This window comes from Mustelus asterias, chromosome 2 (genome assembly GCF_964213995.1).
Source record: "Mustelus asterias chromosome 2, sMusAst1.hap1.1, whole genome shotgun sequence".
NCBI classification, from domain to species: domain Eukaryota; kingdom Metazoa; phylum Chordata; class Chondrichthyes; order Carcharhiniformes; family Triakidae; genus Mustelus; species Mustelus asterias.
The window spans coordinates 1,285,768-1,309,235 of record NC_135802.1 but is presented as its reverse complement, the minus strand read 5'-3'; the positions used below and the strand labels follow the sequence as shown (position 1 = coordinate 1,309,235).

General features: G+C 50.7%; 1 protein-coding gene across 6 annotated transcripts in view; it reads left to right on the top strand.

Moving 5' to 3' along the window:
• LOC144504463 (plectin-like) overlaps positions 1 to 23,468 on the top strand; it is a 745,079-nt gene that overhangs the window by 257,275 nt on the left and 464,336 nt on the right. Inside the window, exon 1 of one of the 6 annotated variants that reach the window (XM_078229885.1) lies at positions 9,245 to 9,311. The exons of 4 other annotated variants lie outside the window; for them this stretch is intronic. In XM_078229885.1, the coding sequence (XP_078086011.1) occupies positions 9,266 to 9,311 (46 nt within the window). In that variant the 5' untranslated portion in view covers positions 9,245 to 9,265. Of the gene's footprint in view, positions 1 to 9,244; positions 9,312 to 23,468 lie in introns of those variants that run through there. One more of the 6 variants, XM_078229876.1, reaches the window with a different exon arrangement.

Genomic DNA, 23,468 nt, shown 5'->3' with positions numbered 1-23,468 from the left:
CGCTGTTCACAACAGCGAGAACGCACTGTTCACCACAGCGAGAGCGCACTGTTCACAACAGCGACAGCGCACTGTTCACAACAGCGAGAGTGCACTGTTTCCAACAGCGAGAGCACACTGTTCACAACAGCGGGAGCGCACTGTTCACCACAGCGAGAGTGCACTGTTCACCACAGCGAGAGCGCACTGTTCACAACAGCGACAGCGCACTGTTCACAACAGCGAGAGCGCACTGTTTACAACAGCGAGAGTGCACTGTTCACAACAGCGACAGCGCACTGTTCACCACAGCGAGAGTGCACTGTTCACACCAGCGAGAGCACACTGTTCACCACAGCGAGAGTGCACTGTTCACAACAGCGAGAACGCACTGTTTACAACAGCGAGAGTGCACTGTTTACAACAGCGACAGCGCACTGTTCACCACAGCGAGAGTGCACTGTTCACAACAGCGAGAGCGCACTGTTCACCACAGCGAGAGCGCACTGTTCACAACAGCGACAGCGCACTGTTCACAACAGCGAGAGTGCACTGTTTACAACAGCGAGAGCACACTGTTCACAACAGCGAGAGCGCACTGTTCACCACAGCGAGAGTGCACTGTTCACCACAGCGAGAGCGCACTGTTCACCACAGCGAGAGTGCACTTTTCACAACAGTGAGAGCACACAGTTCACCACAGCGAGAGCGCACTGTTCACAACAGCGAGAGCACACTGTTCACAACAGTGAGAGCGCACTGTTCACAACAGCGAGAGCGCACTGTTCACCACAGCGAGAGCGCACTGTTCACAACAGTGAGAGCGCACTGTTCACAACAGCGACAGCGCACTGTTCACCACAGCGAGAGCACACTGTTCACAACAGCGAGAGCGCACTGTTCACAACAGCGAGAGTGCACTGTTCACAACAGTGAGAGTGCACTGTTCACAACAGCGAGAGCGCACTGTTCACAACAGCGACAGCGCACTGTTCGCCACAGCGAGAGTGCACTGTTCACCACAGCGAGAGTGCACTGTTCACAACAGCGAGAGCGCACTGTTCACAACAGCGAGAGTGCACTGTTCACAACAGTGAGAGTGCACTGTTCACAACAGCGAGAGCGCACTGTTCACAACAGCGACAGCGCACTGTTCGCCACAGCGAGAGTGCACTGTTCACCACAGCGAGAGTGCACTGTTCACAACAGCGAGAGCGCACTGTTCACAACAGCGAGAGCGCACTGTTCACAACAACGAGAGCGCACTGTTCACAACAGCGAGAGTGCACTGTTCACCACAGCGACAGCGCACTGTTCACAACAGTGAGAGCGCACTGTTCACCACAGCGAGAGCGCACTGTTCACCACAGCGAGAGTGCACTGTTCACAACAGCGAGAGGGCACTGTTCACCACAGCGAGAGCGCACTGTTCACCACAGCGAGAGTGCACTGTTCACCACAGCGAGAGTGCACTGTTCACAACAGCGACAGCGCACTGTTCACAACAGCGTTAGCGCACTGTTCACAACAGCGAGAGCACACTGTTCGCCACAGCGAGAGCGCACTGTTCACCACAGCGAGAGCGCACTGTTCACCACAGCGAGAGCGCACTGTTCACCACAGCGAGAGTGCACTGTTCACAACAGCGAGAGCGCACTGTTCACCACAGCGAGAGCGCACTGTTCACCACAGCGAGAGCACACTGTTCGCCACAGCGAGAGCGCACTGTTCACAACAGCGAGAGTGCACTGTTCACAACAGCGTTAGCGCACTGTTCACAACAGCGAGAGCGCACTGTTCACCACAGCGACAGCGCACTGTTCACAACAGCGACAGCGCACTGTTCACCACAGCGAGAGTGCACTGTTCACAACAGCATTAGCGCACTGTTCACAACAGCGAGAGCGCACTGTTCACCACAGCGAGAGTGCACTGTTCACAACAGCGTTAGCGCACTGTTCACAACAGCGAGAGCGCACTGTTCACCACAGCGAGAGCGCACTGTTCACAACAGCGACAGCGCACTGTTCACAACAGCGAGAGTGCACTGTTCACAACAGCGAGAGCGCACTGTTCACCACAGCGAGAGCGCACTGTTCACCACAGCGAGAGTGCACTGTTCACAACAGCGACAGCGCACTGTTCACAACAGCGAGAGCACACTGTTCACAACAGCGAGAGCACACTGTTCACAACAGCGAGAGCGCACTGTTCACCACAGCGAGAGCGCACTGTTCACCACAGCGAGAGTGCACTGTTCACAACAGCGAGAGCGCACTGTTCACAACAGCGTTAGCGCACTGTTCACAACAGCGAGAGCGCACTGTTCACAACAGCGAGAGTGCACTGTTCACAACAGCGAGAGCGCACTGTTCACCACAGCGAGAGCGCACTGTTCACCACAGCGAGAGTGCACTGTTCACAACAGCGACAGCGCACTGTTCACAACAGCGAGAGCACACTGTTCACCACAGCAAGAGCGCACTGTTCACAACAGCGAGAGCGCACTGTTCACCACAGCGAGAGCGCACTGTTCACCACAGCGAGAGTGCACTGTTCACAACAGCGAGAGCGCACTGTTCACAACAGCGTTAGCGCACTGTTCACAACAGCGAGAGCACACTGTTCACCACAGCGAGAGCGCACTGTTCACAACAGCGAGAGCGCACTGTTCACCACAGCGAGAGCGCATTGTTCACCACAGCGAGAGCGCACTGTTCACCACAGCGACAGCGCACTGTTCACAACAGCGAAGGGGTCTGTGATCAGGCGTCTGGAATCAGGGGTCTGGGATCAGGAGTCTGGGATCAGGAGTCTGGGATCAGGAGTCTGGGATCAGGGGTCTGGGATCAGGGGTCTGGGATCAGGGGTCTGGAATCTGGGGTCTGGAATCAGGGGTCTGGAATCTGGGGTCAGGGGTCTGGAATGAGTGATCTGGGATCAGGGGTCTGGAATCAGGGGTCTGGAATCTGGGGTCTGGAATCAGGGGTCTGGAATCTGGGGTCTGGAATCAGGGGTCTGGGATCAGGGGTCTGGAATCAGGGGTCTGGAATCAGGGGTCTGGGATCAGGGGTCTGGGATCTGGAATCAGGGGTCTGGGATCAGGGATCTGGGATCAGGGGTCTGGAATCAGGGGTCTGGAATCAGGAGTCTCGGATCAGGAGTCTGCGAGCAGGAGTCTGAGGTCAGGAGTCTGAGGTCAGGAGTCTAGGATCAGGGGTCTGGGATCAGGAATCTTGGATCAGGAGACTGCGATCAGGAATCTGGGATCAGGAGACTGGGATCAGGAGACTGAGATCAGGAGTCTGGGATCAGGAGTCTTGCATCAGGAATCTGAAATCAGGAGACTGGGATCAGGAGTCTGGGATCAGGAGTCTGGTATCAGTAGACTGGGATCAGGAGACTGGGATCAGGAGTCTGGGATCGGGAATCTGGGATCAGGAGTCTGGGATCAGGAGTCTGGGATCGGGAATCTGGGATCAGGAGTCTGGGATCAGGAGTCTGGGATCAGGAGTCTGGGATCCGGAATCTGGGATCAGGAGTCTGGGATCAGGGGCTAAGTTTTGGTGAAGTGTTCGGCATGTTGAGCTTAAACCCATTAGAGTTTGAGAGGTGATCATATTGAAACATATGATTGTGAGGGGGCTCAGCAGGGCAGTCACTGAGAGGATGTTCCTCGCATGGTGGAATCTAGAACTAGGGTGCACAGTTTAAAAGTCAGGGCTCTCCCATTTAAAACAGAGATAAGGAGAAACTTCTTCACTCTAAGGGTAATTCAGCAAGATCTGGACAATATCCAGGCTCGGGCTGACAAGTGGCAGTAACATTCACACCACACAAATGCCAGGCAATGACCATCACCAATAAGAGACTCTCTAACCACCGTCCCTTGACATTCGATGGTGTTCCCATCACTGAATCCCCCACTGTCAACATCCTTGGGGTTGCCATTGACCAGAAACTCAACTGGACTCACCACATAAACACAGTGGCTACAAGAACAGAACAGAGGCTGGGAATATTGCAGTGAGTAACTCACCTCCCGACTCCCCAAAACCTGTCCACCATCTACACGGCACAAGTCAGGAGTGTGATGGAATACTCCCCACTTGCCTGGATGGTGCCGTCCCACCATCAGCCCCCACCCCTCAATACTGAGATGATCCTTCCCTCCCCTCCTGTTTCTCCGCTCTGCATGGCCCCGCCCCTTCTGGCCCTGCCCCATGAGGCCCTGCACTCTCAGGCCCCACCCACTTGGCACTGCCAATGTGCCAGGCTGGCAGTGCCAGGGTGCTTGCCTCACACTCTGTTTTTCTCTCTCTGCCTCACTCTCTGTCTCTCTCTCTCTCTGTCTCTCTGCCTCACTTTGTACCTCTCTCTGTTTGTCTCTCTGCCTCACTCTCTGTCTCTCTCTGTTTCTCTGCCTCACTCTGTATCTCTCTCTCATGTCTCTCTCCCTCTCTCTCTGTTTCTCTCTGTCTCTCTGCCTCACTCTGTTTCTCTCTTTCTGTCTCTCTGCCTCACTCTCTGTCTCTCTCTGTTTCTCTGCCTCACTCTGTATCTCTCTCTCATGTCTCTCTCCCTCTCTCTCTGTTTCTCTCTGTCTCACTCTGTTTCTCTCTTTCTGTCTCTCTGCATCACTCTCTGTCTCTCTCTCTCTGCCTCACTCTCTAGAACATAGAACAGTACAGCACAGAACAGGCCCTTCGGCCCACGATGTTGTGCCGAGCTTTATCTGAAACCCAGATCAAGCTATTTCCTCCCTATCATCCCGAAGTACTCCATGTGACTATCCAATAGCTTCTTAAATGTTCCTAACGTTTCTGACTCCACTATCCCTGCAGGCAGTCCATTCCACATCCCAACCACTCTCTGAGTAAAAAACCTACCTCGGACATCGTTCCTGTATCTCCCACCATGAACCCTATAGTTATGCCCCCTAGTTACCGCTCCATTCACCCGAGGAAATAGTCTTTGAACGTTCACTCTATCTATCCCCCTCATCATCTTATAAACCTCTATCAAGTCTCCTCTCAACCTCCACCGCTCCAAAGAGAAAAGCCCAAGTTCCCTCAACCTTTCCTCATAAGACCTACCCTCCAAACCAGGCAGCATCCTGGTAAATCTCCTTTGCACTCTTTCCAGTGTCTCCATATCCTTCTTATAGTGAGGTGACCAGAACTGCACACAATATTCCAAATGCGGTCTCACCAAGGTCCTGTACAGTTGCAGCATAACCCCACGGCTCTTAAACTCAAACCCCCTGTTAATGAACGCCAACACACTATAGGCATTCTTCACGGCTCTATCCACTTGAGTGGCAACCTTCAGAGATCTATGGATATGAACCCCAAGATCTCTCTGTTCCTCCACATTCTTCAGAACCCTACCTTTGACCCTGTAATCCACATTTAAATTAGTCCTACCAAAATGAATCACCTTGCATTTGTCAGGGTTAAACTCCATTTGCCATTTTTCAGCCCAGCTCTGCATCCTATCTATGTCTCTTTGCAGCCTACAACAGCCCTCCACCTCATCCACTACTCCACCAATCTTGGTGTCATCAGCAAATTTACTGATCCACCCTTCAGCCCCCTCCTCTAAGTCATTAATAAAAATCACAAAGAGCAGAGGACCAAGCACTGATCCCTGTGGCACTCCGCTGGTAACCGGTTTCCAGTCCGAAAATTTTCCATCCACCACCACCCTCTGTCTTCTGTTAGATAGCCAGTTACCTATCCAATCGGCCAAACATCCCTCTATCCCACACATCCTTACTTTCTTCATAAGCCGACCATGGGGGACTTTATCAAACGCCTTACTAAAATCCATGTATATGACACCAACTGCACTACTGCACTACCTTCATCTCTGTATCTCTGCAGAGAAGTCTTGCTGCATCTGTACAGGGCATTGGTGAGGCCGCAACTGGAGTACTGTGTGCAGTTTTGGTCCCCTGACTTGCGAAAGGATATATTGGCCTTGGAGGGAGTGCAGAGAAGGTTCACCAGGTTGATACCGGAGATGAGGGGCGTTGATTATGAGGAGAGACTGAGCAGATTAGGTTTGTACTCGGAGTTTAGAAGGCTGAGGGGTGATCTTATAGAGGCATATAAGATAATGAAGGGGCTGGATAGGGTAGAAGTGGAGAGATTCTTTCCACTTAGAAAGGAAACCAGAACTAGAGGGCACAGCCTCAAAATAAGGGGGGTCAGTTTAGGACAGAGTTGAGGAGGAACTTCTTCTCTCAGAGGGTGGTGAATCTCTGGAATTCTCTGCCCACTGAAGTGGTGGAGGCTACCTCGTTGAATATGTTTGAGTCACGGATAGATGGATTTCTGATCGATAAGGGAATTAAGGGTTATGTGGAGCAGGCGGGTAAGTGGAACTGATTCACTTCAGATCAGCCATGATCTTATTGAATGGCGGGGCAGGCTCGAGGGGCTAGATGGCCTACTCCTGCTCCTATTTCTTATGTTCTTATGTTCTCTCTGCCTCATTCTCTGTATCTCTCTCTCTGTCTCACTTTCTCCCTCTCTGTCTCTCTGCCTCACTCTCTCTCTCTGTCTCTCTGTTTCTCTCTCTCCGTCTCTCTGCCTCACTCTCCCTTTCTCCCTCACTGTCTCTCTGCCTCACTCTCTGCTTTTCTTTCTCTGTCTCTCTGCATCACTCTCTCTCTGTTTGTCTCTCTGCATCACTCTGTATCTCTCTCTGTTTGTCTCTCTGTTTGTCTCTCTGCCTGACTCTCTGTTTTTCTCTCTCTGTCTCTCTGCTTCACTCTGTATCTCTCTCTGTTTGTCTCTCTGCCTCACTGTCTCTCTTTCTCTGTCTCTCTGCCTGGCTCTCTGTTTTTCTCTCTCTGTCTCTCTGCCTCACTCTGTATCTCTCTCTGTTTGTCTCTCTGCCTCACTCTTTGTTTCTCTCTCTCTGTCTCTGCCTCACTCTCTCTCTCTGTCTCTCTCCCTCACTCTCTGTTTTTCTCTCTCTGTCTCTCTGCCTCACTCTCTGTTTCTCTCTCTCTGTCTCTCTGCCTCACTCTCTGTTTCTCCCTCTCTGTTCCTCTGCCTCACTCTCTCTCTCTCCCTCACTCTCTGTTTCTCTCTCTCTGTCTCTCTGCCTCACTGTCTCTCTCTCTGTCTCTCTGCCTGGCTCTCTGTTTTTCTCTCTCTGTCTCTCTGCTTCACTCTCTGTCTCGCACTCTCTGTCTCTCTCTCTGTGTCTCTCTGCCTCACTCTGTATCTCTCTCTCTCTGTCTCTCTGTCTCACTCTCTGTTTCTCTCTCTCTGTCTCTCTGCCTCACTCTCTCTCTCTGTCTCTCTCCCTCACTCTCTGTTTTTCTCTCTCTGTCTCACTCTCTGTTTCCCCCTCTCTGTTCCTCTGCCTCACTCTCTCTCTCTGCCTCACTCTCTGTTTCTCTCTCTCTGTCTCTCTGCCTCACTCTCTGTTTCTCCCTCTCTGTTCCTCTGCCTCACTCTCTCTCTCTCCCTCACTCTCTGTTTCTCTCTCTCTGTCTCTCTCTCTGTCTCTCTCCCTCACTCTCTGTTTCGCTCTTTCTGTCTCTGCTTCACTCTCTGTCTCTCTCTCTGCCTCACTTTCTCTCTCTCTCTGTCTCTCTGCCTCACTCTCTGTTTCTCTCTCTCTGTTTCTCTGCCTCAGTCTGTATCTCTCTCTCTCTGTCTCTCTGCCTCACTCTATATCTCTCTCTCTGCCTCACTCTCTGTTTCTCTCTCTCTGACTTTCTGCCTCACTCTCTGTATCTCTCTCTCTGTCTCTCTCCCTCACTCTCTGTTTCTCTCTGTCTCTCTGCCTCACTCTCTGTTTCTCCCTCTTTGTCTCTCTGCCTCACTCTCTGTTTCTCCCTCTTTGTCTCTCTGCCTCACTCTCTCTTTCTCTCTCTGTCTTTCTGCCTCACTCTCTGTATCTCACTCCCTCTGTCTCTCTGCATCACTCTCTGTCTTTCTCTCTCTGTCGCTCTGCCTCACTCTCTGTTTTTCTCTCTCTGTCTCTCTGCATCACTCTGTAGCTCTCTCTGTTTGTCTCTCTGCCTCACTCTCTGTTTCTCTCTCTCTGTCTCTCTGCCTCACTCTCTGTTTCTCTCTCTCTGTCTCTGCCTCACTCTCTGTTTCTCTCTCTCTGTCTCTCTGCCTCACTCTCTGTTTCTCTCTCTCTGTCTCTCTGCCTCACTCTCTGTTTCTCTCTCTCTGTCTCTCTGCCTCACTCTCTGTTTCTCTCTCTCTCTGTCTCTCTGCCTCACTCTCTGTTTCTCTCTCTCTGTCTCTCTGCCTCACTCTCTGTTTCTCTCTCTCTGTCTCTCTGCCTCACTCTCTGTTTCTCTCTCTCTGTCTCTCTGCATCACTCTCTGTATCTCTCTCTCTCTGTCTCTCTGCCTCTCTGTATCTCTGTATCTCTGTCTCTCTGCCTCACTCTCTGTCTCTCTGCCTCTCTGTATCTCTGTCTCTCTGCCTCACTCTCTGTATCTCTCTCTCTCTGTCTCTCTGCCTCTCTGTATCTCTGTCTCTCTGTCTCTCTGCCTCACTCTCTGTCTCTCTGCCTCTCTGTATCTCTGTATCTCTGTCTCTCTGCCTCACTCTCTGTATCTCTCTCTCTCTGTCTCTCTGTATCCCTCTCTCTGTCTCTCTCTCTCTCTCTCTGCCTCTCTCTCTGTATCTCTCTCTCTCTCTCTCTGCCTCTCTCTCTGTATCTCTCTCTCTCTGTCTCTCTCTCTGCCTCTCTCTCTGTATCTCTCTCTCTCTGCCTCTCTCTCTCTCTCTCTGTCTCTCTCTGTGTCTCTCTGCCTCTCTCTCTGTATCTCTCTCGCTCTGTCTCTCTCTCTGCCTCTCTCTGTCTCTCTGCCTCTCTCTCTGTATCTCTCTGTCTCTCTCTCTCTCTCTGCCTCTCTCTCTGTCTCTCTCTGTCTCTCTACCTCTCTCTCTGTATCTCTGCCTCTCTCTGTTTCTCTCTCTCTGTCTCTCTCTCTCTGTCTCTCTGCCTCACTGTATCACTTTCTCTCTGTCTCTCTGCCTCACTCTCTGTATCTCTCTCTCTCTGTATCTCTCTGCCTCTCTCTGTTTCTCTCTCTCTGTATCTCTGCCTCTCTCTGTTTCTCTCTCTCTGCCTCTCTCCTTCTCTCTCTCTGTATGAATTGTTTCCCAGTATTAGGGATCAATGATTGACAAAGAGGCTGCTTCTGATTGGCTGAGAGCTGTAGTAAGTGCTGGGACGGAAGCTGTTTTATTTTACTTGAGTTTGAGAGCTCGGGGAGAGGATCAGCTCTTAGCCGAGCTCCATGGACAGCTCCCGGGCCATCCAGCAGGAAATCAGCTCGTTAAAAGGTACTGTCAGGGGCCACTGCACTGTGCTGGGACACGGGGGTGCTGCACTGTGCTGGGACACGGGGCCACTGCACTGTGCTGGGACACGGGGATGCTGCACTGTACTGGGACACGGGGATGCTGCACTGTACTGGGACACGGGGATGCTGCACTGTACTGGGACACGGGGATGCTGCACTGTACTGGGACACGGGGATGCTGCACTGTACTGGGACACGGGGGTGCTGCACTGTACTGGGACACGGGGGTGCTGCACTGTACTGGGACACGGGGATGCTGCACTGTACTGGGACACGGGGATGCTGCACTGTACTGGGACACGGGGCCACTGCACTGTGCTGGGACACGGGGGTGCTGCACTGTACTGGGACACGGGGCCACTGCACTGTGCTGGGACACGGGGGTGCTGCACTGTACTGGGACACGGGGCCACTGCACTGTGCTGGGACACGGGGGTGCTGCACTGTACTGGGACACGGGGGTGCTGCACTGTACTGGGACACGGGGATGCTGCACTGTACTGGGACACGGGGCCACTGCACTGTGCTGGGACACGGGGGTGCTGCACTGTACTGGGACACGGGGATGCTGCACTGTACTGGGACACGGGGGTGCTGCACTGTACTGGGACACGGGGGTGCTGCACTGTACTGGGACACGGGGATGCTGCACTGTGCTGGGACACGGGGGTGCTGCACTGTACTGGGACACGGGGATGCTGCACTGTACTGGGACACGGGGGTGCTGCACTGTACTGGGACACGGGGATGCTGCACTGTACTGGGACACGGGGATGCTGCACTGTGCTGGGACACGGGGATGCTGCACTGTACTGGGACACGGGGGTACTGCATTGTGCTGGGACACGGGGCCACTGCACTGTGCTGGGACACGGGGGTGCTGCACTGTGCTGGGACACGGGGGTGCTGCACTGTACTGGGACACGGGGATGCTGCACTGTACTGGGACACGGGGATGCTGCACTGTACTGGGACACGGGGATGCTGCACTGTACTGGGACACGGGGATGCTGCACTGTACTGGGACACGGGGGTGCTGCACTGTACTGGGACACGGGGGTGCAGCACTGTACTGGGACACGGGGATGCTGCACTGTACTGGGACACGGGGATGCTGCACTGTACTGGGACACGGGGATGCTGCACTGTACTGGGACACGGGGATGCTGCACTGTACTGGGACACGGGGGTGCTGCACTGTACTGGGACACGGGGATGCTGCACTGTACTGGGACACGGGGGTGCAGCACTGTACTGGGACACGGGGATGCTGCACTGTACTGGGACACGGGGATGCTGCACTGTACTGGAACATGGGGGTGCAGCACTGTACTGGGGAAGAGGCTGTGGCCACTCAGTGCGGAGATGGATGGGACTGGGGTTGTGGGAAAGACTGTTGTGGGGATGTGAGGGTGAGAGCTGTGAGGAGCCGTGGATGTTTCGTTGCCTTTGACACTGCGGTGAACTGATGGTCTTGCTGTATTTGACTGCATTGCTGCATCAATAATGCATGGGAATGGCTGCAGCCAAGCAGACAGAGCAGGGTGTGATTGATGCTGCAGATTCTGCAGGCCCATTAAACAGGGAGGGTCGGTGTAGCTGAGCTGGATGGAGTGGGCTGGGTGTGGGAGATGCTGTGGGACTGTGAGGCAGGAATGGTTCATTCTCTGCGTGTGTGAATCATCACCAACTAAGTTTGAATATTGCGAGGTCAGGGATTCAGGACAAACCTCTCCCAGCATCCCATAAACAGACTGCAGTATGTGAGCGTGATTTAGCGCTTTCTGCAGTGTGTCTGAGAGAGAGAGAGACAGGCTCTGAGTATCAAATATTTGCGTGTGAATGTGGCTTTTTGTCCAGTCCCTCTGCTGAACACATTGATTGATTGTCTCCATGTGTAGTGTTTCTCCACAAGGTCAGAGTTAACTGCCGATGATTAAAACTCGTTAACCAGGGACAGGAGTAACACTGAGGAAGAGTTAACCAGGAGCAGTCCTGAATCTGTACCTGTCTGGCCCTAAATTCCAGCTTTCTGCCCTGACGCTGCAAACAAAATACCTCTTATCAAAGTCACAAACAACATCCTGTGTGACTGGCAGAGGCCAAGGTTCCCTCCTCGACCTTCTTGACCTGTCTGCGGCCTTTGACACGGTGACCACACTATCCTCCTCCATATGACATAGGAGGCCATTCAGCCCATTGACTCCAGGCTGGCTCTCTGCACAGTAATCCACTCAATTCTATTCCCCCGCTCATTCCCAAAGTCTATCAGTCTATTTCTCTCACTGTATCTATCAGGAGCTCCTTTTCACATCGTACACTGTCTCCACTTCCACCACCCTCGTGTCAGTGAGTTGCAGTTTATCACCGCTCAGTGTGTAAAAAAAGTTCCACCCATACAGAGAAGGTTTACCAGGATGTTGCCTGGTTGGAGGGTCTTAGCTATGAGGAAAGATTGGGTAAACTGGGGATGTTCTCCCTGGAAAGACGGAGGATGAGGGGCGACCTAATAGAGGTGTATAAAATTATGAAGGGCATAGATAGAGTGAACAGTCGGAAGCTTTTTCCCAGGTCGGAGGTGACGAACACAAGGGGTCACGGGTTCAAGGTGTCAGGGGGACATATTTTACACAGAGGGTGGTGGGGGCCTGGAATGCACTGCCAAGCAAGGTGATTGAGGCGGACACGCTGGGATCATTTAAGACTTATCTAGATAACTGTGTTGGAACTATTGGAACTATTGAATGGCATCAAGGTTGGTAAGTCGCCGGGACCGGATGGGATGTACCCCAGGTTACTGTGGGAGGCGAGGGAGGAGATTGCGGAGCCTTTGGCGATGATCTTTGCATCGTCGATGGAGACGGGAGAGGTTCCGGAGGATTGGAGGATTGCGGATGTGGTCCCTATATTCAAGAAAGGGAACAGGGACAGCCCGGGAAATTACCGACCGGTGAGTCTAACCTCAGTGGTTGGTAAGTTGATGGAGAGGATCCTGAGAGACAGGATTTATGATCATCTAGAGAAGTTTAGTATGATCAAAAGTAGTCAGCACGGCTTTGTCAGGGGCAGGTCGTGCCTTACGAGCCTGGTTGAGTTCTTTGAAAATGTGACCAAGCACATTGACGAAGGAAGAGCGGTGGATGTGGTCTATATGGACTTCAGCAAAGCGTTCGATAAGGTCCCCCATGCAAGACTTCTTGAGAAAGTGAGAGGGCATGGGATCCAAGGGGCTGTTGCCTTGTGGATCCAGAACTGGCTTGCCTGCAGAAGGCAGAGAGTGGCTGTGGAGGGGTCTTTCTCTGCATGGAGGTCAGTGACCAGTGGAGTGCCCCAGGGATCTGTTCTGGGACCCTTGCTGTTTGTCATTTTCATAAATGACCTGGATGAGGAAGTGGAGGGATGGGTTGGTAAGTTTGCTGACGACACCAAGGTAGGTGGTGTTGTGGATAGTTTGGAGGGATGTCAGAAGTTGCAGCGAGACATAGATAGAATGCAAGACTGGGCGGAGAAGTGGCAGATGGACTTCAACCCGGATAAGTGTGTAGTGATCCATTTTGGCAGATCCAATGGGATGGAGCAGCAGTATAAAATGAAGGGTACCATTCTTAGCAGTGTAGAGGATCAGAAGGACCTTGGGGTCCGGGTCCATAGGACTCTTAAATCGGCCTCGCAGGTGGAGGATGCGGTCAAGAAGGCGTATGGCGTACTAGCCTTCATTAATCGAGGGATTGAGTTTAGGAGTCGGGAGATAATGCTGCAGCTTTATAGGACCGTGGTTAGACCCCACTTGGAGTACTGCGCGCAGTTCTGGTCACCTCATTACAGGAAAGATGTTGAAGCCATTGAAAGGGTGCAGAGGAGATTTACAAGGATGTTGCCTGGATTGGGGGGCATGCCTTATGAGGATAGGTTGAGGGAGCTTGGTCTCTTCTCCCTGGAGAGACGAAGGATGAGAGGTGACCTGATAGAGGTTTACAAGATGTTGAGGGGTCTGGATAGGGTGGACTCTCAGAGGCTATTTCCAAGGGCTGAAATGGTTGCTACGAGAGGACACAGGTTTAAGGTGCTGGGGGGTAGGTACAGGGGGGATGTCAGGGGTAAGTTTTTCACTCAGAGGGTGGTGGGTGAGTGGAATCGGCTGACGTCGGTGGTGGTGGAGGCAAACTCGTTGGGGTCTTTTAAGAGACTTCTGGATGAGTACATGGGATTTAATGGGATTGAGGGCTATAGATAGGCCTAGAGGTGGGGATGTGATCGGCGCAACTTGTGGGCCGAAGGGCCTGTTTGTGCTGTGGCTTTCTATGTTCTATGTTCTATGTTCTATAACCACATGAACAGACTGGGAATAGAGGGATACAAAAGAATGGTCTAGTTGGGCACATGAGTGGCGCAGGCTTGGAGGGCCGAAGGGCCTGTTCCTGTGCTGTATTGTTCTTTGTTCTTTGTTCATACAGAATCATAGAATCCCTACAGTGCAGAAGAGGCCATTCGACCCATCGAGCCTCACTGACTCTCTGACAAAGTTTCTTACCCAGGCGCTCTGCCCCACCCTGTCCCGATAACCCCACACATTTACTATGGTTAATCCACCTACACATCTTTGGAGTCTGGGAGGAAACTGGAGCACCCGGAGGAAACCCACGCAGACACGGGGAGAACGTGCAGACTCCACACAGACAGTGACCCAAGCCAGGAATCAAACCCGAGTCCCTGGTGCTGTGAGGCAGCAGTGCGAACCACTGTGCCACCGTGTTGCCCTTTATCGCTATCCGATCTCTCCTCACTCTCCTTCGCTCCAAGGAGAACAACCCCAGCTTCTTCACCTGAACCTTGCAACTAAACTCCCTCATCCCTGGAACCATCCTGGTCAATCTTTTCCGCACCCTCTCAATGTCCCTCACATCAATGTCTGTCACCCTCCAGTCTGAATAATAACCACCACTTGCTGTTTTCTAGCCAAATCTTTTATCCAATTGGGCATTGATTCTCTTATTCCATTAGCCTCAGTTTTGTTGACCAGCCTTTTATGGATGTTGTGAACATTGATTTTAGCAAGGTGTTTGACAAGGTCCCACATGACAAAGTAAAGCCTGTGGGGTACTGACTCGGGATATTGAGGCCCTGGTCAAGAAGAAGAAGGAGGCACATGACAGCATAGGCAGCTGGGATCAAGTGGATTCCTTAAAGAGTATAGAGGGTGTCGGAGTAGAGTTAAGAGAGAAATCAGAAGGGCAAGAAGGGGACACGAGATTGTTTTGGCAGATAAGGCAAAGGAGAACCTAAAGAGCTTCCACAAATACATAAGAAGGGGAACAGAGACTTCCCCGGGAATTATAGACCGGTGAGTCTCACTTCTGTTGTCGGCAAGATGTTGGAAAAAATTATAAGGGATAGGATTTATAGTTATTTGGAGAGTAATGAATTGATAGGTGATAGTCAGCATGGTTTTGTGGCAGGTAGGTCGTGCCTTACTAACCTTATTGAGTTTTTTGAGAAAGTGACCAAGGAGGTGGATGGGGGCAAGGCAGTGGACGTGGTATATATGGATTTTAGTAAGGCGTTTGATAAGGTTCACCATGGTAGGCTTCTGCAGAAAATGCAGATGTATGGGATTGGGGGTGATCTAGGAAATTGGATCAGGAATTGGCTAGCGGATAGGAAACAGAGGGTGGTGGTTGATAGTAAATATTCATCATGGAGTGCGGTTACAAGTGGTGTACCTCAGGGATCTGTTTTGGGGCCACTGCTGTTTGTAATATTTATTAATGATCTGGATGAGGGTATAGTTGGGTGGATTAGCAAATTTGCTGATGACACCAAAGTCGGTGGTGTGGTAGACAGTGAGGAAGGGTGTCGTAGTTTGCAGGAAGACTTAGACAGGTTGCAAAGTTGGGCCGAGAGGTGGCGGATGGAGTTTAATGCGGAGAAGTGTGAGGTAATTCACTTTGGTAGGAATAACAGATGTGTTGAGTATAGGGCTAACGGGAGGACTTTGAATAGTGTGGAGGAGCAGAGGGATCTAGGTGTATGTGTGCATAGATCCCTGAAAGTTGGGAATCAAGTAGATAAGGTTGTTAAGAAGGCATATGGTGTCTTGGCGTTTATTGGTAGGGGGATTGAATTTAGGAGTCGTAGCGTTATGTTGCAACTGTACACAACTCTGGTGCGGCCGCACTTGGAGTACTGTGTGCAGTTCTGGTCCCCACATTACAGGAAGGATGTGGAGGCTTTGGAGAGGGTGCAGAGGAGGTTTACCAGGATGTTGCCTGGTATGGAGGGGAGATCCTATGAGGAGAGGCTGAGGGATTTGGGATTGTTTTCGCTGGAAAGGCGGCGGCTAAGAGGGGATCTTATTGAAACATATAAGATGATTAGAGGTTTAGATAGGGTGGATAGTGATAGCCTTTTTCCTCTGATGGAGAAATCCAGCACGAGGGGGCATGGCTTTAAATTGAGGGGGGGTAGTTATAGAACCGATGTCAGGGGTAGGTTCTTTACCCAGAGGGTGGTGAGGGATTGGAATGCCCTGCCAGCATCAGTAGTAAATGCGCCTAGTTTGGGGGCGTTTAAGAGATCCGTAGATAGGTTCATGGACGAAAAGAAATTGGTTTAGGTTGGAGGGTCACAGTTTTTTTTTTAACTGGTCGGTGCAACATCGTGGGCCGAAGGGCCTGTTCTGCGCTGTAATGTTCTATGTTCTATGTTCTATGTTCTATAAAGGGCAAAAGAGGAACTAAAATCATAGAATCCCTGCAGTGCAGAAGGAGGCCATTTGGCCCATCGAGCCAGCACTGACAATAATCCCACCCAGGCTCCATCCCCTTAACTCCCAAGTATTTTTTTGGACAGTTACATTGGTATAGAGTCAGAGAGGTTTACAGCATGGAAACAGGCCCTTCGGCCCAACTTGTCCATGCTGTCCTTTTTTTTTAACCACTAAACTAGTCCCAATTGCCCACGTTTGGCCCATATCCCTCTATACCCATCTTACCCATGTAACTGTCTAAATGCTTTTTAAAGGACTAAATTGTACCCGCCTCTTTTCTTTTTTCTTTTCCATTCCTATAAAGGAAAAGGGTAGGAAGGATAACCCGGGTAATTATAGGCCGGTGAGCTTGACGTCCGTGGTGGGGAAGTTGTTGGAGAAGATTCTTAGAGATAGGATGTATGCGCATTTAGAAAGGAATAAACTCATTAACGATAGTCAGCATGGTTTTGTGAGAGGGAGGTCATGCCTCACTAACCTGGTGGAGTTTTTTGAAGAAGTGACTAGAGGGAAGGGCCGTGGATGTCGTCTATATGGACTTTAGTAAAGCGTTTGACAAAGTCCCTCATGGTAGGTTGGTGAAAAAGGTTGGATCTCATGGGATAAAGGGGGAGGTGGCTAGATGGGTGGAGAACTGGCTTGGTCCAAGGCGGCCTTCGCGACACACGACGGCGCAGAGTCGCTGAGCAGAAACTGATAGCCAAGTTCCGCACACACGAGGACGGCCTCAACCGGGATATTGGGTTCATGTCCCACTATTTGTAACCCCCACAGAGTTTCACTGGCTGTCTTGTCTGGAGACAATACACATCTTTTTAGCCTGTCTTGATGCTCTCTCCACTCATGCTGTTTTGTTTCTTAAAGACTTGATTAGTTGTAAGTATTCGCATTCCAACCATTATTCATGTAAATTGAGTTTGTGTCTTTATATGCTCTGTTTGTGAACAGAATTCCCACTCACCTGAAGAAGGGGCTTGCAGCTCCGAAAGCTTGTGTGGCTTTTGCTACCAAATAAACCTGTTGGACTTTAACCTGGTGTTGTTAAACTTCTTACTTGGTCACAGAAGACAGAGGGTGGTGGTGGAAGGGTCTTTTTCCGGCTGGAGGCCTGTGACTAGTGGTGTTCCGCAGGGCTCTGTATTGGGACCTCTGCTGTTTGTGATTTATATAAACGATCTGGAAGAAGGTGTAACTGGGGTGATCAGTAAGTTTGCAGACGACACAAAATTGGCAGGACTTGCAGATAGTGAGGAGCATTGTCAGAAGCTACAGAAGGATATAGATAGGCTGGAAATTTGGGCAAAGAAATGGCAGATGGAGTTCAATCCTGATAAATGCGAAGTGATGCATTTTGGTAGAACTAACGTAGGGGGGAGCTATACAATAAATGGCAGAACCATAAAGGGTGTAGATACGCAGAGGGACCTGGGTGTGCAAGTCCACAGATCCTTGAAAGTGACGTCACAGGTGGAGAAGGTAGTGAATAAGGCATATGGCATGCTTGCCTTTCTAGGACGGGGCATAGAGTATAAAAGTTGAGGTCTGATGTTGCAGATGTATAGAACGTTGGTTCGGCCGCATTTGGAATACTGTCTCCAGTTCTGGTCACCACACTACCAGAAGGACGTGGAGGCTTTGGAGAGAGTGCAGAGGAGGTTTACCAGGATGTTGCCTGGTATGGAAGGGCTTAGTTATGAGGAGAGATTGGGTAAACTGCGGTTGTTCTCACTGGAAAGGGGTATGAGGGGTGACCTAATAGAGGTGTATAAAATTATGAAAGGCATAGATAGGGTGAACGGTGGGAAGCTTTTTCCCAGTTCGGTGGTGACGTTCACGAGGGGTCATAGGTTCAAGGTGAAGTGGGGGGAGGTTTAACACGGATATCAGAAGGACGTATTTTACACAGAGGGTGGTGGGGGCCTGGAATGCGCTGCCGGGCAAGGTGGTGGAGGCGGACACACTGGGAACGTTTAAGACTTATCTAGACAGCCATATGAACGGAGTAGGAATGGAGGGATACAAAAGAATGGTCTAGTTTGGACCGGGGAGCGGCGCGGGCTTGGAGGGCCGAAGGGCCTGTTCCTGTGTTGTATTGTTCTTGTTCTTTGTTGTTTGTTGTTCTACTACTTCCTCTGGCAGCTTGTTCCAAACACTCACCACCCTCTGTGTGAAAAAATTGCCCCACTCATCTGACGAAGGAGCAGCGCTCCGAAAGCTCGTGGCGTTTGCTACCAAATAGAACATAGAACATAGAACATTACAGCGCAGAACAGGCCCTTCGGCCCACGATGTTGCACCGACCAGTTAAAAAAAAACTGTGACCCTCCAACCTAAACCAATTTCTTTTCGTCCATGAACCTATCTACGGATCTCTTAAACGCCCCCAAACTAGGCGCATTTACTACTGATGCTGGCAGGGCATTCCAATCCCTCACCACCCTCTGGGTAAAGAACCTACCCCTGACATCGGTTCTATAACTACCCCCCCTCAATTTAAAGCCATGCCCCCTCGTGCTGGATTTCTCCATCAGAGGAAAAAGGCTATCACTATCCACCCTATCTAAACCTCTAATCATCTTATATGTTTCAATAAGATCCCCTCTTAGCCGCCGCCTTTCCAGCGAAAACAATCCCAAATCCCTCAGCCTCTCCTCATAGGATCTCCCCTCCATACCAGGCAACATCCTGGTAAACCTCCTCTGCACCCTCTCCAAAGCCTCCACATCCTTCCTGTAATGTGGGGACCAGAACTGCACACAGTGCTCCAAGTGCGGCCGCACCAGAGTTGTGTACAGTTGCAACATAACGCTACGACTCCTAAATTCAATCCCCCTACCAATAAACGCCAAGACACCATATGCCTTCTTAACAACCTTATCTACTTGATTCCCAACTTTCAGGGATCTATGCACACATACACCTAGATCCCTCTGCTCCTCCACACTATTCAAAGTCCTCCCGTTAGCCCTATACTCAACACATCTGTTATTCCTACCAAAGTGAATTACATAGAACATAGAAAGTCACAGCACAAACAGGCCCTTCGGCCCACAAGTTGCGCCGATCACATCCCCACCTCTAGGCCTATCTATAGCCCTCAATCCCATTAAATCCCATGTACTCATCCAGAAGTCTCTTAAAAGACCCCAACGAGTTTGCCTCCACCACCACCGACGTCAGCCGATTCCACTCACCCACCACCCTCTGAGTGAAAAACTTACCCCTGACATCCCCCCTGTACCTACCCCCCAGCACCTTAAACCTGTGTCCTCTCGTAGCAACCATTTCAGCCCTTGGAAATAGCCTCTGAGAGTCCACCCTATCCAGACCCCTCAACATCTTGTAAACCTCTATCAGGTCACCTCTCATCCTTCGTCTCTCCAGGGAGAAGAGACCAAGCTCCCTCAACCTATCCTCATAAGGCATGCCCCCCAATCCAGGCAACATCCTTGTAAATCTCCTCTGCACCCTTTCAATGGCTTCAATTACCTCACACTTCTCCGCATTAAACTCCATCCGCCACCTCTCGGCCCAACTTTGCAACCTGTCTAAGTCTTCCTGCAAACTACGACACCCTTCCTCACTGTCTACCACACCACCGACTTTGGTGTCATCAGCAAATTTGCTAATCCACCCAACTATACCCTCATCCAGATCATTAATAAATATTACAAACAGCAGTGGCCCCAAAACAGATCCCTGAGGTACACCACTTGTAACCGCACTCCATGATGAATATTTACTATCAACCACCACCCTCTGTTTCCTATCCGCTAGCCAATTCCTGATCCAATTTCCTAGATCACCCCCAATCCCATACATCTGCATTTTCTGCAGAAGCCTACCATGGTGAACCTTATCAAACGCCTTACTAAAATCCATATATACCACGTCCACTGCCTTGCCCCCATCCACCTCCTTGGTCACTTTCTCAAAAAACTCAATAAGGTTAGTAAGGCACGACCTACCTGCCACAAAACCATGCTGACTATCACCTATCAATTCATTACTCTCCAAATAACTATAAATCCTATCCCTTATAATTTTTTCCAACATCTTGCCGACAACAGAAGTGAGACTCACCGGTCTATAATTCCCGGGGAAGTCTCTGTTCCCCTTCTTAAACAATGGGACAACATTCGCTAACCTCCAATCTTCTGGTACTATACCAGAGGCCAACGACGACCTGAAGATCAGAGCCAGAGGCTCTGCAATCACTTCTCTTGCCTCCCAGAGAATCCTTGGATAAATCCCATCCGGACCAGGGGATTTATCTATTTTCAGACCCTCCAGAATATCCTGCACATCCTCCTTATCAACTGTAATACTGTCTATTCTACTCCCTTGCAACCCAGTGTCCTCCTCAGCTATATTCATGTCCCCTTGCGTGAACACCGAAGAGAAATATTGGTTCAATGCTTCACCAATCTCCTCCGGTTCCACACATAACTTCCCTCTGCCATCTATAACTGGCCCTAAACTTGCCCTAACCAACCTTCTGTTCTTGACATACCTATAGAACGCCTTAGGATTCTCTTTAACCCTATCCGCCAAAGTCTTCTCATGTCCCCTTTTAGCCCTTCTAAGCTCGCTCTTCAACTCCCTCTTAGCCAATCTAAAGCTTTCTAGTGCACTACCCGAGTGCTCACGTCTCATCCGAACATAAGCCTCCTTTTTCTTTTTAACCAACAAAGAAACTTTTTTGGTGCACCACGGTTCCCTAGCCCTACCAATTCCTCCTTGCCTGACAGGGACATACCTATCACAGACTCGCAGTAGCTGCTCCTTGAAAAAACTCCACATGTCGGACGTTCCCAGTCCCTGTAATCTCCTAGTCCAGCCTATGTTTCCTAATTCTCTCCTAATAGCCTCATAATTACCCTTCCCCCAGCTAAAACCACTGGCCCGAGGTTCATGCCTATCCCTTTCCATCACTAAGGTGAACGTAACCGAATTGTGGTCACTATCACCAAAATGCACACCAACTTCCAAGTCTAGCACCTGGTCTGGCTCATTTCCCAGCACCAGATCCAATATAGCCTCACCTCTAGTTGGCCTGTCTACATACTGAGTCAAAAAACCTTCCTGCACGCTTTGAACAAAAACTGACCCCTCTAACGAGCTAGAGCTATAACAATTCCAGTCAATATTAGTCAAGTTAAAATCCCCCATAACAATTGCCCTATTACTTTCACTCCTAAGCAATCCTGTTGGACTTGAACCTGGTGTTGTTAGACTCCTTACTCCTATTACTGAGCCAGTTTCGGATCCATCTCACCAACTTTCCCTGAATTCCATGTGTTTTAACCTTCTGGGTGTTCTCATGCATGAATTATAGAAAACTATTATGCAGGTACAGCAGGTCATCAGGAATCTTGGCATTTATTGCTAAAACAATAGAATATAAAAGTAGGGAAGTGTTACTGCTTCTGTGCAAAGCATTAGTGAGAAAGCACTCAATATTGTGTAAAGCTTTGGTCTCCTTATTTGAGGTCCAAAGTCAAGTAATACGTTATATATTAATGATATCTGAGTTATCGAGTTATAACTCGGATATCAGAGGGACTTATTTTACACAGAGGGTGGTGGGGGCCTGGAATGCGCTGCCAAGTAGGGTGGTGGAGGCAGGCACGCTGACATCGTTTAAGACTTACCTGGATAGTCACATGAGCAGCCTGGGAATGGAGGGATACAAACGATTGGTCTAGTTGGACCAAGGAGCGGCACAGGCTTGGAGGGCCGAAGGGCCTGTTTCCTGTGCTGTACTGTTCTTTGCTCTTTGACACAACCCCCACCCACACTCCCTGACACAACCCCCCACCCACACTCCCTAACACAACCCCCACCCACACTCCCTGACACAAGCCCCACCCACACTCCCTGACACAACCCACACTCCCTGACACCACCCCCACCCACACCCCCTGACACCACCCCCACCCACACCCCCTGACACCACCCCCACCCACACTCCCTGACACAACCCCCACCCACACTCCCTGACACAACCCCCACCCACACCCCCTGACACAACCCCCACCCACACCCCCTGACACAACCCCCACCCACACCCCCTGACACAACCCCCACCCACACCCCCTGACACAACCCCCACCCACACTCCCTGACACAACCCCCACCCACACTCCCTGACACAACCCCCACCCACACTCCCTGACACAACCCCCACCCACACTCCCTGATTTGCAAGAGAGAACTGAATGTATTATCTCCAAATTTGCATATGATACAAAGTTGTGTGGGAGGGTGAGCTGTGAGGAGGATGTAGAGATGCTTCAGCGTGATTGGGACAGGCTGAGTGTGTGGGTATCTGCATGGCAGATGCAGCATAATGTGGATAAATGTGAGGTTATCCACTTTGGTAGCAATAACAGGAAGACAGATTATTACTTGAATGGGTGTAAATTGAGAGAGGTGGATACTCAGCGAGACCTTGGTGTCCTCGTGCATCAGTCGCTGAAAGTAAGCGTGCAGGGACAGCAGGCAGGAAAGAAGGCCTTCATAGCGAGAGGATTTATGTGTAGGGATATGGATGTTTTGCTGCAATTGTACAGGGCATTGGTGAGGCCACACCTGGAGTATTGTGTGCAGTTTAGCACTGCTGTTTCACAGCTCCAGGGTCCCAGGTTCGATTCCCGGCTCGGGTCACTGTCTGTGTGGAGTTTGCACATTCTCCTCGTGTCTGCGTGGGTTTCCTCCGGGTGCTCCGGTTTCCTCCCACAGTCCAAAGATGTGCGGGTTAGGTTGATTGGCCAGGTTAAAAATTGCCCCTTAGAATTCTGAGATGCGTAGGTTAGAGGGATTAGCGGGTAAATATGTGGGGGTAGGGGCTAGGTGGGATTGTGGTCGGTGCAGACTCGATGGGCCGAATGGCCTCCTTCTGCACTGTAGGGTTTCTATGTTTCTAAGTTTTGGTGTCCTTATCTGAGGAAGGATGTCGTTGCTATCGAGGGAGAACAGTGAAGGTTTACCAGGCTGATTCCTGGGGTGGCAGGTCTGTCATATGAGGAGAGACTAAGTGGGTTAGGATTATATTCACTGGAGTTTTGATGAGTGAGAGGGGATCTCACAGAAACATATAAAATTCTAACCGAGTTTGACAGGATAGATTCAGAAAGAATGTTCCCAATGGTGGGGGGAGTCCAGAACTAGAGGTCATAGCTTGAGGATAAGGGGTAAACCTTTTAGAACTGAGGTGAGGAGAAATTTCTTCACCCAGAGGGTTGTGAATGTTTGGAATTCACTCCCACAGAATGTAGTTGAGGCCAAAATGTTGTCTGATTTCAGAAAGAAATTAGATATCACTTTTGGGGCTAAAGGGATCGAGGGATACGGCGGGGGGGGGGGGGG